At 43.4% G+C, this 19,589-nt stretch overlaps 2 protein-coding genes and 1 long non-coding RNA gene across 4 annotated transcripts; all 3 read right to left on the minus strand.

Moving 5' to 3' along the window:
* Positions 1 to 7,528: 7,528 nt before the first annotated feature.
* On the minus strand, positions 7,529 to 8,921 carry LOC116652359 (uncharacterized). 2 transcript variants are annotated; one of them, XR_011417152.1, is made up of 6 exons: positions 8,856 to 8,921; positions 8,676 to 8,788; positions 8,544 to 8,601; positions 8,228 to 8,468; positions 7,927 to 7,996; positions 7,529 to 7,861 (listed from the first exon to the last, which is right to left on the minus strand). It is a non-coding gene; the product is annotated as an uncharacterized lncRNA (long non-coding RNA). The 2 variants fall into 2 exon arrangements; XR_004305361.2 differs by having other exon boundaries at positions 7,530 to 7,861; positions 8,544 to 8,788; positions 8,856 to 8,920.
* A 6,443-nt stretch (positions 8,922 to 15,364) lies between these two features.
* Positions 15,365 to 16,916, minus strand: LOC138911516 (uncharacterized). The gene is made up of 4 exons (XM_070210836.1): positions 16,042 to 16,916; positions 15,839 to 15,956; positions 15,630 to 15,747; positions 15,365 to 15,567 (listed from the first exon to the last, which is right to left on the minus strand). Exons 1-4 carry the CDS (start codon positions 16,914 to 16,916, stop codon positions 15,365 to 15,367), a joined length of 1,314 nt encoding a protein of 437 aa, XP_070066937.1.
* A 498-nt stretch (positions 16,917 to 17,414) lies between these two features.
* Positions 17,415 to 19,221, minus strand: LOC138911517 (uncharacterized). The gene is made up of 3 exons (XM_070210837.1): positions 18,741 to 19,221; positions 18,362 to 18,619; positions 17,415 to 18,313 (listed from the first exon to the last, which is right to left on the minus strand). Exons 1-3 carry the CDS (start codon positions 19,219 to 19,221, stop codon positions 17,415 to 17,417), a joined length of 1,638 nt encoding a protein of 545 aa, XP_070066938.1.
* Positions 19,222 to 19,589: the final 368 nt, after the last annotated feature.

Consider the following 19,589-nt stretch of genomic DNA (forward strand, 5'->3'; position numbering starts at 1 on the left):
ACTTATCCCCAGTGCTATCAATGAGGATTGGTTAAGAAGCGGCCACTGGCGAAGCGCACATCATCCGAGTGAGTCTATTCCATGTTGTCCTTCCTCGCCCCGAGTAGCAGACAGAGTCAGACGCAGACTCTTGTTGGAGACCCCTGACTGAAAAAAGATTTTTGCATTTGTTAAGTTTCGTTTTTTTATGTTAATTATATACACGTACTTACGCCAAATTTCTCTTAAGAAACTTCCTAGAGTGCGAACAGTGAAAGAAAGACCAAATAGGTTATTGCGTCTGCCAAATAAATACAAAAAAAAAATTAGATTTTTGTTAACTTGTGCACGAACGATAACCACCTATTTGTATATATATGTACAGAATACACATTATGATTGCCCTTACCGCTGTTAAGAAAGGAAAGGTATAATCAGCGCTTTGAAACATATATAACATCTCTCTTTGTGGCACATATATACGCACATTTATTTCAGTGGATACTTGTCCCCCCATTGGTGCAATAATTACCTTGTATTGATATCTTTTGCCTTTGTTTTATTTTCTTTGCGACTGGCAATAACTTTGGCTGGTGTTTTCGTCCTCTGTTCAGTATAAAGTTGTACAAAAAATGTGTTATGTAAACAAATTAAAATTTTAGAAATTAATATCAATTATGTTTATTATAAGATGATGCAAAGTATAATACGCACCTGTTGAAGTGCGAGCAATGTCAGCCTGCACGAAATTATTAATAACAGAGTGGAGATATCCTGTAAAAAGATAGTAGAAAAAGTGTTGAGATGCATTGTTAATAATTATAAGATGACGCAAATAATTATACGCACCTGTTAAGTGATAGAAATGGCAGCACAAAATCACAAAGGCAGAGTGAGGATGTGCTGTAAAAATAAATAAGAAAACAATTATACGCCCAGACTGAAGGAAAATAATGTTCGGCTGTATATCCATTGATGGTGAGGGGTGGCATGACAGCTGACAATCTAATGGCTAAAATAAGGGAGATGAGATCAGGTGATGTTGTTGTCGTTGCAACTGTTTATGTTGTTCATTTCATTGTAGCTTTGTTGATATCGATCATGATGACTGCGGGCCAGAGATGGGACTACAACCAAAGAACCGATAAACCAGCCGGCCCAAAGAGAAACAAGCAGTTCCGTAAGTAACTTGACCATTTAATAAATAAATATAAGATTAATCGGGAGAGAGTTTTCAGTTGAAAATGCTTGAAGTGTATTCCTTGCTCCAAGATTTTAATACACTTTTGCGCTATAATCCTGCTTTTTATTTCCAAATTTTGCGTTTTTATAAATTGTGCAAAGTGTTATTGCCTGTTTTGATTCTTTTGTTAATGTGTTAATAAGCAAATTTAATATGTCCACCCCTCGCGATATAGAATCATTGAAAATTAATATTTCTTATGATTTGTTCACAGTCATTTTTGGTACATACATTCTCCGAGATGGCCAATCCTGACGCTTACACGACCTCGTGTATGCATTCAGCAATTCGCGTTGACAGGCACTGCTCAGGTGTTACATAAACAATGCTCAAGGTTAAATTTTGCAAAAAATTTAAAATGGATGAATATTTTGAAACGCACCAAGTCTACCTATGTTTCCCAGAATGGTTTTGCTAGTGTAAGCTTATGCGTCTGTTTCAACGCACCAATCTTTTTTAACACCCCCACTGGTACTACCATTTGTGCCTACTTCAACGCCACAATCTTTATTAACACCCTCACTGGTACTACAATTTGCGTATGTTTTAACGCCACCACACCTCTCTGTACCACTTCTGGTACCACCATTTGCGTCTGTTTCAACGAGACCACTCATCACCACTTTCTTGACCGGTAATGCTCTCAAACATTCATGTGAGTATTTAAAAGTCCGTTTACTGTTTAATGATTTCAAACCAAATCGATCTCCATCCAATAGTTCCATTATGACAAACAGTCCTTTCAATTTAGGATCTACTTTGGTTTGATTCCTCTCTCCACACTTCAGTAGAACATAATCACCCACTTTATGCTTTACAATTTTCGCTTTGGTTTTGTCGATGTTGTTTTTAGCTTGTGACATTGGATCTAGTAAATATTCATCTTTTTCATTGACAATATTTGACAACATCCCTAAAGGCCTTACATCTTTTCCTATTAGAAGTTGTAGTGGACACGATTTGGTAACACGATTGGATGTGCAATTTATTGCCAATTGAACCTCTTAATGCCTCTTGCCATGAAAGTTGACCTGTGTCTACACATATTAGCAAACATTTGATAGTGCCTCATCACACGCTCAACCTGCATATTCGCGCGACTAGCTCCTATGCCAACACGCCACAACACATCGGCCCTGATCAGCTATCATACGGCTTGGTACACCGAACAAAGATATAACTGCCTTAACTGACTGTATACCACTTGCAGTAAAATACACGTACTTTGTAAACGCATCTATAAGAACAATGACTAATTGCTTTTGGTCGCATTTGCCACTTAATTTTTCAGTGATGTCTAAATGAATTGTGTGCCATGGTATTTCAACTTTGGGTGACGGATGTATTTCTTGTTGAATTTTCCCGGAAGGTGGTTTCGATAGTTTACACGTTATGCAATTGTTAACGAATTTTCTGACATATTTTGCCATTCCGTCAAAGCAATAGCAACTATACACCTTATCAAGGGTCTTTTCCGAACCAAGTTGCATTATAGCCTCGTGAATATGATTAATAGCGGCCCATCTATATGCCTTCGGAACTACTGGTAACCATCGGGTTCGATGAATTTTACGATAAAGTAAGCCTATTCTCAATTTATATGTATTTGCAATATTTATTCAGTTAAGTTTACTCGTTTTTCAGTGGTTTTATATACGAGCTGAGGCTTCTCTGAAATTGGGGTTCGAGAAAAGAAATCTACGTGCGCCTTGCATTTTCCCTCCTATAAACAATATCAAACTCAAAAGATTGCAAATACAACCTCCATCGATATACTGTGAAGCGGCCACTAAGGTAGCCACCCCACAGTTCATAATTTTCATTATAGGTTATAAGCATTGTATTAGTAATAAGAACAGTTAAGGCAAGATGCCGATGTATTGAAATGTGGCTAATGCACAATAGTGTAGTTGGAATGTGGCTACTACCCGGTAGAGTAGGTGGTACAAGGCTACGGCCCGGTACAGTTGGGGATACGTGGCTGCGGCCCGGTAGAGTAGTTGTAAACATAGAGAGAGAGGTATAGTTTGGTCGGTATACTCGCTACAGCTGTGGACAGGATGATCCCCGCCCTGCCGACAACGACCCCTGCTGAAGTGGCCCACCGAATGATGGTAGATGCCGATCCAGGCAGGTGCCATCGAGCCGTCGCGTAGTCCGCACAGCGTCCCAATCGTCCTAGTAATGAAGAAGAATGGCGAGTGGCGCGTGCGCATGGACTACCGGCAGCTCAATACGCATTACGTTCCGGATGCTTATCCCGTTCCCCGGATCAACCACATCCTAGAGCGGATGTTTCACACCCGGTTCATCTCCACTCTGGCCTTGAAGGACGGGTACTGGCAAATACCAATGGCAGCATGTGCAACTTTTCAATGAGCCTTAGGCACAGTAATAGGACCGGTTGGTGTGTTGGATATGGGCATGGGAACAAGAACAGGAAAAGCCATTGCATCAATTGACGACTGCCCCTGTGTTGGCTTGTCCTGATTTTTCTGCCAAAATCATCTTGCGGATTGAAGTGAGCGTGTACTGCCTCGGCGCAGTGCTGGCACAGACGCTTGAGGGACAGGAGCGAGTGATACCGTACGCGAGCCGAAAGTTACTGAAAGCCGAAGTGAACTATTCCGCCAACGAGAAGGAGTGCTTAGCAATCGAATGGTCGATCCGGAAGCTGAGTTGCTACGTAGAGGGGTACCATTTCGACGTGATAACGGATCATCAAGACATCCTCTAGAAACCTGTCAACAAGCAGTAGTAGCCGAGTCACCCTGCAAGTGGGTCGCGGGTATGCGTACATAAATCGCCGAGGAGCCGGCCAAGTTCTCGGACTACATAGAAGAGAATGGGCAACTGATCAGCGACAAAGGGTATTGCAGGAATGCCACAATGCTTCCACGGCCGGACGTCAGTGCGTGAGGAAAACCGTGTCGAGATTGGCCCACAGATACGACTGGCTAGGTATGTTTCGCAACGCCGCCAAGTACGTGAAGTGCTGCGAAATCTGTCAAAAATTCAAGAGCGAGCAACTTAAACCGGCTGGACATATGCTGACGAGGCTGGTGGCGGAGACTGCAGTACTCTGCGCGGACTTCGTCAGGCCCCTTCCACGCTCGAAGCATGGCAACACAGCATTGTGGAGCTCCATGATGCCTTTTCAAAGTGGGTGGAAATGGTCCCTCTCAGGAAGGCCACGTCGGCACACCTGCAGATCGCATTCCGGGAGAGCATTTTAAGTACCCAGGAAGTTCGTGTGCGACAACGGAGTACAATTTACAAGCCGTAGTTTCAAGGCTTTTCTGGAGTGCTTGGGTGTAAAGGTCCAATACAACGCCCCGTACTGTCCGCAAGAAAATCCTACCGAAAGGACCAACAGGGCCGTGAAAGTCATGATAACGCAATTTATCGAGGGCCACCAGAGTTCGTGGGACAAGCTTATGACCGATATATCACTGGCGGTCATTCTTAAATTTTATATTTCTAGTACATTTTTATACCAGCCCTGCTTAAGTATTTCTTTTTTAAACATTTGTTGTGCAGTTTGTACATTTTATAAAACATATTTATGCACATTATAATTACTAATTTTATTAACAATGTTACATGTTAGCTTTTGATCTGGATTCTCGACTTCAACTTGAATTATAACACTAGCAGTGGAGTCCATTGTCTTTGAATCTACTAAACTCATGTTGGGTCTGTTTTCTAAGTGTATGCCATATATTTATTTTATTATCCTCATACATACGATAATTATAGTTTTTATATGATCCTACCTATCGTTTGGCATAGCTTTACGAACTATGCTTCTAATCGGGCAATTTTACAACAATTTTTATGTTTATAATTAAAATAATAATAAGTGTAGGTATGCTGCATCTGCTGCATCAGCTAGGCGTCGCCGTATGTGGAACGGTGATGCTCCCTCGTTGACGCAAGCGGCGGTGTGCCCTTCGCGCTTCTTGATTGGCTGCTGCTGATGTCCTGGGCCTATGGGCTCAGGCAGCCGTTGTCGGTCATCGCACAGGTCGTATTCGTCATGCACGTTGAGTTGCATGCTCCACTGAAGAGTTGGGGCATGTTGTTTCATCTTTGGGATCTGAGACGGCGGTGGTGGTATTATTACTTGTTTCTTAAATATATTACTAATAGAGTGGTGAGTTGCGTCAATGGAATTCTTGTTTATTAGGCTAGATTTTAGAAAATCTCATTCTGCTTGTAACTTTTGGGATGTTGCCCAAGCAAGTGGTGGTAGCTGCAGTACGTCAATGCTTGTTTGGTTATTGAAATCGAATGAATTTATTTAAAGTCAATATAAGATATATATGTATATACTTATGCTGTTATTGGTTAACAGCTACAAGAGAGAGTGAGTAGCTTACATATGACTGCGTTAGTGAGCCAATATGTTGCTAATGGAATGCGCTCAGACTCAGACTCAGACGCTCAGATTGGGAAGTGTAGCGTAAGCATAAACGGTCAGCTAGAGATGCTAGTGACCTGTGCTGCGTAATATGAGTCAGAACCAATATATAAAGTGGCTCTGGGCTTGTTTAATGAATAATTGTTATTGTATGTAACAAAGTGCCGCATAATTTATAAAGGGTGTTCTTTTAAGGCATATACACGCTACAATATATCAATACAGGTACAGAGAAAAGTCTCCCTCGGCTTAAGGAAACCAAGTCACACGACGGAGACACGCATATTTATCCATAAATGAAGGCAGAATATCCATGACCATGAGAAGTTTTTCTTGTCGTGGTTGATGACGGTAAGTCACGTTTGCATGTTGGTGAAACATTCGCGACCGTTCATCGTAGCCTGGTGGTAGCCGCAATGACAAAGGCATCTTGTGATAAAACTGTGATACAACTGTAGTTTTGTCAAATGTTATTTATTTATTTATTAGTTTTGTTTGTCTCAGGCTCTCTCAGGCATTCTAGGGTCGACAGCTGGATGCAACTGCGGCACGGTCGCTTAGACAGATTCCGCGGCTATCAGACGGAGCATGATTTGATGTAGGAGATACTACAGCGAGAGCAACCAGCGAAGAGGTGGATGATAGCATCCACCATATGCGTCAACTCGTTGCGCGATTATAGAAGGAGCAAAACCGATAGTTCATAAGATTAAGATATCACCACATCGTGCGGAAGCTCCGCCTAAAGAGCTGGAGGAAGCTTTCGTGCGATGCAGGTTATCTGCGAGGCTTGTATGTTAGAACTGTAGTCAGTCCGACTATGTCCTTAGAGACTGCCAGTCCGAAGAGCGAAAGATATTCTGATATAACTGAGGACACATGCTGTCCACAGTGCGAAAATTGACGAGGCGCCAGGTCATTGAAGCTGTGAAACGAAAGGATAGCCTAGACCCACGCGTATTCGCCGAGGTGGAGGTCGCTGAGATAAAAATAAAAGGGCTGTTAGATATAAGAGCCTCTGTCAGTCTGCTGGGAAAAGCAACCTTACGTTTCGGTAGTCACAACCGCTGGAGGAGAGGATAAATCGATTAACTGTAGGGTCGCACAGGACACAGCATAAAAAATAACGTTTTTTATATGCCCTTACCTGAAACACCGAGCCTATTTTGGGATTGATTTCTGGCGAGCATTTAGCTCTTGGCCGTGTCAATGACGCTCTAAGCGGAATAAGAGGAAGAACTCGAATGTGAGCCGGGCATAGAAGAAGATCGTGATGTGCCCTACGTTGTGCGTGGCTAAGCGTAAGGAAAGGGGTAGGCCGGCCTAGCTGGGCGCATACAGAGGCAGGAGATCCGACACCGAACCCATTGCTTCCAATGTTCCCGTTAGGAATCCTTGTTGCATGGGGAGTCACTAATGTCTATTGATATATCCGTGCGGGCCCTAAACACCTTAGAGCGCCCCAACTTTTGGAATGCTGGCAACGCCTACAGCAAGTTCCATCGAATTGAATGAAAAAAGGTGAGAGAGAATAGGGGGTTGCCCGCCTGATTCACTCGTAGGGTAATAAGCGGATTGGATGCCTTTGCCGATGCCGTTGACTGGCCCGTTGACCTAAGAATGTAACTGTGGGCAGCAACGACGACCATATTTGAATGTATGCGTTTGCCGACTTTTGGCACCTATGATGGAGCTGCCCAAATGTCCAGCAGGGAGTTTGATTTTGTGAGCGGTCAACGACGGGCGTGCCGTGCTCGAAACCACATTAAAGTTGTTTTCCTTGTTTTTATGCCAGCCCCGTATAAAAGTACTCGAAGACAAATTTTAACCGACCAACCAAAGCCGATATGTACTAAAAAAGAAAAGAATAACAAGGAATTTTTTTGTATGTTAAGTCCTGAAACACAAAATACAAAAATTTAAAACTTTAAGCCCACACGGATGAACAGAAATAAAGCACAAGCTAATAAATAAAAGAAACGGGCAGCAGATCCAACGGCAAGGATCCACGCTCGACAGTTCAGGCCGTCCAAGAAGCTGTCGGCCCAGAGAGGCCAGCAGGTCACCCAAAAGGCCCGATTTTGGCGCAATGAGGATTGGTTAAGAAGCGGCCACTGGCGAAGCGCACATCATCCGAGTGAGTCTATTCCGTGTTGTCCTTCCTCGCCCCGAGTAGCAGACAGAGTCAGACGCAGACTCTTGTTGGAGACCCCTGACTGAAAAAAGATTTTTGCATTTGTTAAATTTCGTTTTTTTATGTTAATTATATGCACGTACTTACGCCAAATTTCTCTTAAGAAAAACTTCCTAGAGTGCGAACAGTGAAAGAAAGGCCAAATAGGTTATTGCGTCTGCCAAATAAATAAAAACAAAAAAATATATTTGTGTTCGCATGTGCACGAACGATAACCACCTATTTGTATATATATGTACAGAATACACATTATGATTGCCCTTACCGCTCTTTAGAAAGATAAGGTATAATAAGCGCTTTAAAACATATATAACATCTCTCTTTGTGGCACATATATACGCACATTTATTTCAGTGGGTACTTGTTCCCCCATTGGTGCAATAATTACCTTGTATTGATATCATTTGCCTTTGTTTTATTTTCTTTGCGACTGGCAATAACTTTGGCTGGTGTTTTCGTCCTCTGTTCAGTATAAAGTTGTACAAAAAATGTGTTATGTAAACAAATTAAAATTTTAGAAATTAATATCAATTATGTTTATTATAAGATGATGCAAAGTATAATACGATCCTGTTGAAGTGCGAGCAATGTCAGCCTGCCGAAATTATTAATAACAGAGTGGAGATATCCTGTAAAAAGATAGTAGAAAAAGCGGTGAGGTGCATTGTTAATAATTATAAGATGAAGCAAATAATTATACGCACCTGTTAAGTGAGAGAAATGGCAGCTTGCACGAAATCACAAAGGCAGAGTGAGGATGTGCTGTAAAAATAAATAAGAAAACAATTATACGCCCAGACTGAAGGAAAACAATGTTCGGCTGTATACCAGCTCACCATTGATGGTGAGAGGTGGCATGACAGCTGACAATCTAATGGCTAAAATAAGGGAGATGAGATCGGGTGATCGCCTCATGTAGAGCGGGTATACTGGTTCCAGAACCGGGATCCTATCCGGAAAGGTAAAGTGGATTGGTAGTGATTTTTTTTTTTTGCTAGTTTATATTAGCGTCTCACCTTTGTTGTCGTTGCAGCTGTTTATGTTGTTCATTTCATTGTAGCTTTGTTGAGATGGGACTACAACCAGAGAACCGATAAACAAGCCGGCCAAAAGAGAAACAAGCAGTTCCGTAAGTAACTTGACCATTTAATAAATAAATTTATGATTAATCGGGAGAGAGTTTTCAGTTGAAAGTGCTTGAAGTGTATTCCTCTGCTCCAAGATTTTAATACATTTTTGCGCTATAATCCTGCTTTTTATTTCCAAATTTTGCGTTTTTATAAATTGTGCAAAGTGTTATTGCCTGTTTTGATTCTTTTGTTAATGTGTTAATAAGCAAATTCAATATCTCCACCCCTCGCGATATAGAATCATTGAAAATTAATATTTCTTATGATGTTATGTTATGTTCACAGTCATTTTTGGTACATACATTCTCCGAGATGGCCAATCCTGACGCTTACACGACCTCGTGTATGCATTCAGCAATTCGCGTTGACAGGCACTGCTCAGGTGTTACATAAACAATGCTCAAGGTTAAATTTTGCAAAAAATTTAAAATGGATAATCATTTTGAAACGCACCAATTCTACCTATGTTTCTCAGAATGGTTTTGCTAGTGCAAGCTTATGCGTCTGTTTCAACGCTACAATCTTTTTTAACACCCTCACTGGTACTACCATTTGTGCCTGCTTCAACGCCACAATCTTTATTAGCACCCTCACAGGTACTACAATTTGCGTATGTTTTAACGCCACCACACCTCTCTGTACCACTTCTGGTACCACCATTTGCGTCTGTTTCAACGAGACCACTCATCACCACTGTCTTGACCGGTAATGCTCTCAAACATTCATGTGAGTATATAAAAGTCCGTCTATGATTTTGCTGAACATCTCTTGGTCATTATTCACTGCTGAAAATTATCCAGTGCCCTCAGCACAGCACGATTTTATATACTGCATGCTTGATCTTTCGTTGTTTCAAATCAATTCAATTTCTAATCATATGAATAGAACACTTGACCTTGTATTTGTTAACGACTACCTTATTTCTAATGTGTCTAGGTCCCCTCCTTTATCTCTTCCTAAGGATGTCTATCATCCAACTTTAGAGATTACAATGCTAAATTGTAATCCTTTCATTTCGTGCTCATCAGCCAATAAGCCCCGCTATTGCTTTCGCAAAGGAAATTATTCTTTGCTGAATCAGCTTAGTTATTCAACCGATTGGTCTTTCTTATATGACTCAGTTGATATGAATACAGCCATTAATTTTTTATATCACCCTAAACTCCCTCTTAGATGTGTGTATTCCTTAGTCAATTCCTTCGACTACTTTTTCAAAACCACCCTGGTTTACTCCCACAATATCACATCTAAAAAATGTAAAATTCAAATATTTTAAAAAGTTTAAAAAGTCTGGTTCGTGTACAGACTTGGCTAAATATTCCATAGCCAAGTCGAACTTCTTTCTTCTTAATTCTCAATGCTATGAGAGTTATCTAATTCGTTGTAAAAGGCAATTCGCCCGAAATCCGAGACAGTTTTATAATTTTGTAAACTTGAAGCGTAAATCTTCAAGTTTGCCATCTTCTTTTTTTCTTGGGATGGATAAAGCTAGCAATGACACTGATTCTACTAACCTCTTTGCTAATTTTTTCCAATCAACTTTCTCTTCAGTCTGTCCTAATACTAATTCTTACCCTTATACTATTTCTTCCGCTAGTTCTATACCTCCCCCCATTATTTCACACTCCTCTCTCCTATTAGCTATAAACTGTTTAAAATCTTCTTACTCTCCTGGGCCGGACAATATTCCTAGTTGTCTACTCAAGGAGTGTAGTTCCCCCCTTTTTTATCCATTGCTAAAGCTTTTTAATCTATCCCTTGAAACTTCTGTCTTTCCATCTCTTATATCATTCCTCTTCACAAGAAAGGTGGGAAGTCTGATATACAAAATTACAGGGGCATTGCAAAACTGTCCGCTATTCCTAAATTATTTGAAAAAATAACCACTTCGAATTTGCAGCATTTCTGCAAATCAGTTGTTTCCCCTGTTCAACATGGATTCGTAAAGAATCGGTCAACTACGACCAATCTGCTTGAGTTTACTTCCTTGGTAAATGATGCTTTCCTTTCGAAAATGCAAACTGATGTCATTTACACTGACTTCAGTAAGGCGTTTGACTCTGTGCACCATGACATTTTACTTTTTAAACTTGACCGAATAGGTTTCCCTCTGTCCCTTTTACTTTGGATTAATTCTTATTTAAAAGGTAGGACCCAAAGAGTAATACTAAGGTTGACTACCTCTAAAAGGGTTCACGTTACTTCTGGTGTTCCTCAAGGTAGTCATCTTGGACCTTTACTCTTTACTCTTTTTATAAATGATCTCCCCTCTGTTAATTCGCATGCCCGTGTACTCATGTACGCGGACGATGTCAAACTTTTTCTATCAGACACTAACCCCCTACATCATTCTCGTCTACAAGAAGATTTGAACGGTATGCAACTTTGGTGTTCGGCCAATCAATTGCATCTTAATTGTTCAAAGTGTATGTTTATGACTTTTAATCGTACTACACCTTATCTTGTCAGTTATACAATCGACAATATCCCTTTGCAACGTATACTAACAGTTAAGGATCTAGGCGTTATTTTTGATTCTAAACTCTGTTTCAATCTTCACATAGATACCATTGTTAATGAGGCAAAAGGTGTACTTGGATTCATTAAACGATGGTCTAAAGAGTTTAACGATCCTTTTATAACAAAACTTCTGTACATCTCTCTTGTTCGCCCTATCCTTGAATACTGCTCTTGCATCTGGTCTCCACAGTATATCAACAGCCAGGATCGTATTGAATCTGTTCAGAAGCAATTTCTGCTTTTTGCCTTACGAGGTTTAAATTGGGACCCTAATCTTCGGTTGCCGTCCTACTCCAGCAGACTGCTTCTTCTCAACCTTCCGTCGTTAATCAACCGTAGGACAATTCTCGGTGTTGTCCTTCTACATAAGTTGATTATTGGCGACATTGATTCTCCTTTTCTGCTAGGGCGTCTTCAATTCTCTGTTCCGGCTAGACCAACCAGAAATTATCGCCCCTTATTACTATCTACGTGCACAACTGATTACGCTGTGCACAATTCTTTTCGCGTGCTATGTAAAAATTATAATAGTTTGCATCACGTTTTCTCTACCGAACTGTCTTTACCCCTAATAAAATCGTTGCTTTCTGGATACCTTCGGGAAATCGCTGACCATTCCTAGCTATGAGTAGGGGCATAGCTTGCCGGACAGGCTGAAAACTTTTCCTCCACCGGGTCGGTGATTTCCCATTACTTTTCTCTTTGTCCTATCTACTTAACACTCTTTATCTAACTTACATTGCTTAACTTTATTAACAATCTTCTTACTTTCTTTTTTCCTATTTATTGTATTTTCTTTATTAATATAGCAATTTAAGATTTTTTTAATTTTACTTGAGATCACTTTTTTCCTACTTACAACCTTCTGCTTAGATGTAGGCTCTATTAGCGTCACTGACAAAATTAGCTGTGAAAAGGGGCACAGCTGGCCGGACTGGCAAATAAAACACCTCCATCGGTCGGTGATGCTATTTAGAAAATTGTATCCTTAACTAGGCTTTTAGCATATAATTCTATTGTACAATCTTTTGAATAATGAGGAAGACACTCGTTTTGTCGACCATTAATAAATAAATAAATAAAAAAAATAAAAAAAAAAAAAAAAAAAATAATCTCAATTTATATGTATTTTCAATATTTTCGTAAATTTTATTGTTTTGTAATTTAAATATTAAAGCTTATATTTCGGTGTCTCGTTAGTGTTCAGCTATAAGCTTGGTGTCACCAAGTCAGTTAAGTTTACTCGTTTTTCAGTGGTTTTATATACGAGCTGAGGCTTCTCTGAAATTGGGGTTCGAGAAAAGAAATCTACGTGCGCCATGCATTTTCCCTCCTATAAACAATATCAAACTCAAAAGATTGCAAATACAACCCCCATCGATATACTGTGAGGCGGCCACTAAGGTAGCCACCCCCAGTTCATAATTATCGTCATAGGTTATAAGCATTGTATTAGTAATAAGCACAGTTATCGGCAAGGTTCCGATGTATTGAAGCTAGTTAAGGGCAAGGAGCTCAGTTAGAATTAATTTTGAATTCAACGCCCGGCCGTCACAACAACCGTGCGTTGCTGATCTGTTGCTCAACACCGCCTTCGAGAGCGCAACTTCCATTTGGTGGCAAAGAGCGAATGCTCCGAGACGAAGTTGCGAAAACTTGCGGCAAAGCTAAGTGGCCGAGGTGATCGCATGGCTCGCTAGCGAGCATGCCGGCACTTGTGAAAAAACTATCAGGGTGAGTAAACGTGCAGCGAAGAGAAGTGTGAGTGATGAAGTGCAAGAAGTGCGGCAGGGCCTTAATTCAGGAAACACAGTAGGGCAGTAGTTAATGAACAACTGAATAGAGTGAGTATAAGGAAAACGATGAAGGAAATTGCTGGTCCTTGTATTCTTGGGTGGTCGTATTTGTGCTAAAATCGGGAATAGCCGATATTCACCCTAACCTAGAGTAGTAGCATGTGGTGCGAGGCTACGGCCCGATATCATAGTTGGTGCGAGCCCACGGCCCGATAGTGTAGTTGAAATGTGGCTACGGCCCAATAGTGTAGTTGGAACGTGGCTACGACGCGGTAGAGTAGTTGTAAACATAGAGAGAGAGGTATAGTTTGGTCGGTATATTCGCTACCGCTGTGGACAGGAGGATCCCCGCCCCGCCGACAACGACCCCTGCGGAAGTGGCCCACCAAATGATGGTAGATGAGCTGATCCAGGCAGGTGCCATCGAGCCGTCGCGTAGTCCGCACAGCCCCCCAATTGTCCTAGTAATGAAGAAGACTGGCGAGTGGCGTATGCGCTTCGACTACCGGCAGCTCAATGCTCATTACGTTCCGGATGCTTATCCCGTCCCTCGGATCAACCACATCCTAGAGCGGATGTGTCACACCCGGTTCATCTCCACTCTGGCCTTGAAGGATGGGTACTGGCAAATACCAATGGCAGCATGTGCAATTTTTCAACGAGCCTTAGGCACAGTAATAGGCCCAGAGATGGAGCCTCATGCGTTTGCCTACCTATACGATTTTGTGGTAATAGGGGCAACGAGTGAAGAACATGTAGATAATTTAAGGGGTCTGTTTCATCGGTTGAGGGCAGTCAATCTCAGGCTGAATAGAAATAAGTGCATCTTCTTCCGGGAAAGGTTGGTCTTCTTTGGCCATGTCATTTGCGAGGAAGAAATACATACCGATCCAGAGAAGGTAGAGGCGATACTTAACCTGAGGGCCCCGACAAATTGTTGGGAGTTGCGGTTATGTCAAGGGATGACGTCATGGTACAGGCACTTCGTTTCCAACTTCGCGATTCAGGTACAGCCGCTCACAACGCTCTTAAAGAAGGGTTGGATATGGGCATGGGAACAAGAACAGGAAGAGCCATTGCATCAATTGAAGGATAGCTTGACGACTGCCCCTGTGTTGGCTTGTCCTGATTTTTCTGCCAAAATCGTCTTGCGGACTGAAGTGAGCGTGTACGGCCTCGGCGCAGTGCTGGCACAGACGCTTGAAGGACAGGAGCGAGTGATAGCGTACGCGAGCCGAAAGTTACTGAAAGCGGAAGTGAACTATTCCGCCACCGAGAAGGAGTGCTTAGCAATCGTATCGTCGATCCGGAAACTGAGTTGCTACCTAGAGGGGCACCATTTCGACGTGATAACGGATCATCAAGACATCCTCTAGAGACCTGTCAACAAGCAGTGGTAGCCGAGTCACCTTGCAAGTGGGTCGCGGGTATATGTACATAAATCGCCGAGCCCCCGGCTAAGTTCTCGGACTACATAGAAGAGAATGGCAACTGTATAGCGACAGCGACGGATGACGAGGAATTCATTGCTTGGAAGTTATGTGTGTCTAGTGATCAGCGACAGAGGGTATTGCAGGAATGCCACAATATCTCCCACGGCCGGACGTCAACGCGTGAGGAAAACCGTGTCGAGATTGGCCCACAGATACGACTGGCTAGGTGTTGGCACCGAGACTAGTGCCGGGGCGCGTATTCGGCAGGAACTTCTAGTGTCGAAAGAAACAACTCGATTCAATTCGATTCGTACGAGGCGGTACGATATAATATAATTCGAACGCTGAAATCTTTATTATTCTTTCATTATTTAACAACCTATATTTTACATGATTATGAGACTTACATTTGTGCTTCGCACGCACTTCTGTTCTCATTTACTTCTGCTCAGCTGCAAGCACAAAACGAAAATGAACCTCGACAAAAATGCAGCTTGTGCAGCTCGACTTATCATGTAAAAACTAATTCTAACGGTACGCTTCCAGTGTATGCAGCGAGAGCTGCTTACAGAAAAAATGCGAGACCCAGTAGGACTTAGTCAACAGCTATTTTCACTTCGCCCCGTAACATTCCCCACCCCGTAATTCACGAACGTCCGTGCAGTGTGTTACCAACTTTGATGTCAAGCTTAGCTAGCTTGACGGCGGAGCGAGTAATAATTCCATCGGCGGTTTGCACCACGGCACTTCGGACCTGGCCATCCTTTGAACGGTGCACGTCTACGACCACTCCTCTTGTCCAACAGTTTCGCTTGGCACCGTCGTTCACTATTATGACGATGTCGTCGACTGATATTGGTTCGAGTGGCGGTTGAAACTACTTAGTACGTTTGGTGAGTGTACGCAAATACTCGCGCAGCCATCTCTTCCAAAATTGGTCAGCCAATTGACTGACAACTCGGAAGCCTCGTGCCAAGCTAGCTCCGCCTTGCTCCCGTAATCCTCTCTCACGCGATCCGCTTGAATGACCTATAAGAAAATGATTTGGAGTCAGGGCTTCGGACTCAGATGTCTCCAAGGGAACATAAGTGAGTGGCCTTGAGTTGAGCACGCTTTCTACGTCAGCCAATGCTGCTCGTAGCACCTCCTCTCGTAACCCAGAGGGCGGCAGAATTTCCGACAGTATTGACTTTGAGAGCGCACCATTCGTTCCCACGATCCTCCCATGTGGGGTGATCCTGGCGGGATAAAGGTAAACTCGAGTTCTGGGTACTGTCGCTCGATCAAAGCGGGCGATATACGTTCAATTTCATCTTTTAATACCCTGCTTGCGCCTCTGAAATTTGTGCCTGCATGCGGCGGGGGCAGCCGCGTCTGGCCACGAACGACTTCAGAACGCATAAGTATGAGTCAGTTGAGAGCGACGTAGCTATATCTAGGTGAACGGCGCGCACCGTGAGGCATGTAAATAGCACGCCCCAGCGCTTCTCACGACGCCGTCCAACGACAACGTCGTAGGGGTCGAAGTAATCCACTCCAGTATATGTGAACAGTGGAGTATAGGGCGATAATCGTTCGATTGGCAGGTCGCCCATCCCTGGCGGCTTTATGCGGGCGCGTCGTATGCGGCACGCTGGGCAGGTATTGGAAACTTCTCTCACCAAAGCTCGTAAGCCACAAACCCAGTACCGCTGCGGCAGTTCATTTATGACGATTTCGTTGTGTAGGTGATGATATCTGCGGTGATAACACTCAACCAGCAGATACGTCAATTGATGTCGTCTTGGCAGAATTATCGGGCGTTTTACGCAGACTTCGACTCCTTCTTTATTGTCTATCCGTCCTTTAATACGTAGAATGCCCGAGTCATCCACATAAGGGGAGCACCTAAACAGCAAGCTTTTGCGATCGGTTAAGCGGCGCCCCGACCTTAAGCAGGTGATCTCACTATAAAACTCCTCTTCTTGACAAATCCGGATAAAAATAAAATCCATTTCATTGCTTCTTTTAAGGATCAGCGTCTTCTGCAAATCCAGTCCTCCTTCCAATCTGACCTTCTTAGTAATATTCCGTAGGAAATCCAGTACGCATAGCTGTACGGCTCTCAATTTTTCTAGCTTGCTGAGACGCTGCAGATCCGGCAGAATACATCTCCAGGACGACGTGTGATTGGGTTGTTCTTCAGCATGGTACAACATGTTTAATGCAGGGCCTATTTCCTATTGTGGCCACTGCGATTCTTCTAGATACAAAAATGGTGGTCCATTGAACCACCTGGTTGAGCCATGAATTTCAGACGTTTAGGTCCATTTCGTACCATCGTCTGCCACGTTTTGAGCCGATGGTACACATCGCCAGCTGTCCCCATCTGATTCTTCTAAAATCTCTCCTATCCGAAACGCTACGAATTGCTCGAACTTACGAACATTGGAACGGATCCAGTAGAGCACATCCTTTAAATCTGTCTAGAATGTTCATCTATGTATGCGTACCGATATTTCCTTTTGGATACATTTGGCCAGTCTCAGACCTTAGACCGCGGCCATCAGTTCCATTCGAGGTATGGAACTGGGTGCTACTCTCGTTTTCGAGGCGACCAAACTGCAATGTACTTGGCCATCAAGTTCAGCCTGCAAAAATACAACTGCGGCGTAAGCATTCATACTGGCGTCAACGAATGTATGCATCTGCACAGCCTAGGTTCGGCTCTCCCACTTCATGCACCGTGGAATGCGGACGGCATTCAAATTTGAAACTAGATCAAGCCAGTGTTGCCAATCGGCTTCGTCTTCGTTGGTAAGGTCGTATTCCCATCCGATATTGGATCGCCATATGTTCTGAAGGATGATCTTAGCGCGTATATTAAAGAATCCTAGCAGCCCGAGCGGGTCGAAAATAGACATGATCACACTCAGAACACGTCTTTTAGTTGGGCGCTCCTTAGATGCCTTCGCGAGCAAGTTCGGCGTCACCACAAACGTCAACAGATCTTGTCCAGGTAGCCACCACAGGCCTAAGACCTTCTCTTGCGCTTCATCCTGAGCGCTGATACGCTTGTCCAACTCCTCACAGTCGTCTTCCAGCGCCTGTATAACTTGCTTCGAATTTGATGTCCAGCGGCGCATCTCGAAGCCGCCACTAGCATGAATCATTTTTACAGTCTCAGCTATCTGTATAACTACAGCTCCAGTATCCACCGACTGCAGCCAGTCGTCGACAAATGTGTTTTTGCAAATCGCTTTTACGGCATCCGGATGCTCCGCTACAAACCGCTCGGCATTGCGATTCTTGACGTAATTTGCTAGAGCTGGCGAGCAGGATGCGTCAAACGTCATGACTTGCACAACGAATGATTCGGGGAAGCGTGACGAATCTCCATCACGCCAGAGAAACTTCTGTGCCGGTTGGTCTTCTAGGCGCACCTTGACTTGATGAAACATATCTGCGAAAGGACGCTCTCGGAAGCGTATTAGTACTCCCATCAAAGATGCTAGTGTATCTGGACCTTTCAACAAACAATCGTTCAGCGACATGCCACTTACTTTGGCAGCCGCATCCCAAACCAGGCGCGTCTTTTTCTTGTTCGGATTGGTGACTGTAAAGATAGGAAGAAACCATGATGTAGTGTTAGCTACTAACTCACTATCCTTCAACCGGTGGATATATCCCTTCTGCTTGTAATCATGCATCGTGTTCATCATGAACTCTTTCAGTGGTGGGTCTTTTGACATCTTTGCCTCTAAACATTTCAGGCGCCTAACAGCCATCTGATAAGAGTCTGGCAGGTGCATGCGATCGAACCTCCATAACAGGCCGGTCTGCCAGGTAGTTGTTGCCTCCATAATCTGCATCGAGCGTTCGTCCTCTTTGGATCGCAGCGGATGTGAGGAAACGCTCACACCTAGTGACTCAATTGAAAAATAGTTCTTCAGAGCTTCATCCAACCCACGCGCCGCACTGCACTGGCAAATATATAGCAGCCGAGGCGTGGTGCTGTCTCCCACAATGGGGCGGCCATATACGGCCCATAAGCTGAGCCTTGACGTTGTTAAACGGCAGAATAGGAAGCGTAGATAAGTGCTTCCGAGACTTGAGCAACTGTGGCCCGATACTTTGCTCTGGTAAGTCCAAGTTCGCTATTGTTCGCACGTTTTTTAAGGCATACTGTATTGCGTTATGTTCTGGAGCTGAAATGCTCACAGCCACGGACATCGACTCAGGTTCATTCTTGGTTATGTCCCCTGTCCATTTAAGACACAGCTGGGTCGCAGGACCATCTAATTCCAGCTCGTCTGCAAGCGCTCTTCCTATTAACGTACACTCAGCTCCTTCATCCACCAATGCATATGCGCGCAGGCTTTTTGATTTACTATAGAGCGTGATTGGAACATATCGAAACAGTGTCTTACTTGCGGAGCTGCCGTGAAACATAACGGCAGACTCACTTGCCTTAATCCGGTGGTTGCTACCTTGGCCCGTGTGCTCGACTTTACTACCACTCATGGTAGGCGTATGCAGCAGCACATGGTGCGTTGACTCGTAACCATTTACATGACACTTCTTCTTTGATTTACACTGTTGTGCACGATGACGTAGCAAAAACAGAGCTTCTTTTCCTTAGCAAGTTCCCAGCGCTGATTTGTACCCATTGATCTGAAGTCGTCGCAATCTGATAGACGGTGGTTACCGGCGCACTTCGCACATGAAACCCTCTCCTGTTCCTGTTGTGAGCGTTGTTGCTGAGAACCCTCAGGACTATCTACCGTGTTGTGCACAAAAATACGCTCTCTAGTGGTTTTCGTGGAGCTCTTCTTTTCGTTACCAGCCAGTGGTGTAGTCGCGCACATGCCACATTGAACAGCCAGTTATCA

This window comes from Drosophila virilis, unplaced genomic scaffold (assembly GCF_030788295.1).
Source record: "Drosophila virilis strain 15010-1051.87 unplaced genomic scaffold, Dvir_AGI_RSII-ME tig00001170, whole genome shotgun sequence".
NCBI classification, from domain to species: domain Eukaryota; kingdom Metazoa; phylum Arthropoda; class Insecta; order Diptera; family Drosophilidae; genus Drosophila; species Drosophila virilis.

Coding starts and splice junctions, on each gene's coding strand:
- LOC138911516 (XM_070210836.1), bottom strand. CDS start 16,916: ATGTTGTACCATGCTGAAGAACAACCCAATCACACGTCGTCCTGGAGA. Junction 15,957..16,041: donor ATTTCAGAGGCGCAAGCAGG/GTATTAAAAGAT, acceptor TTATCCCGCCAG/GATCACCCCACATGGGAGGA. Junction 15,568..15,629: donor TGGAAGAGATGGCTGCGCGA/GTATTTGCGTAC, acceptor AACCAATATCAG/TCGACGACATCGTCATAATA.
- LOC138911517 (XM_070210837.1), bottom strand. CDS start 19,221: ATGAGTGGTAGTAAAGTCGAGCACACGGGCCAAGGTAGCAACCACCGG. Junction 18,620..18,740: donor CAAGGCTCAGCTTATGGGCC/GTATATGGCCGC, acceptor TTGAGTCACTAG/GTGTGAGCGTTTCCTCACAT. Junction 18,314..18,361: donor TATCCACCGGTTGAAGGATA/GTGAGTTAGTAG, acceptor CTATCTTTACAG/TCACCAATCCGAACAAGAAA.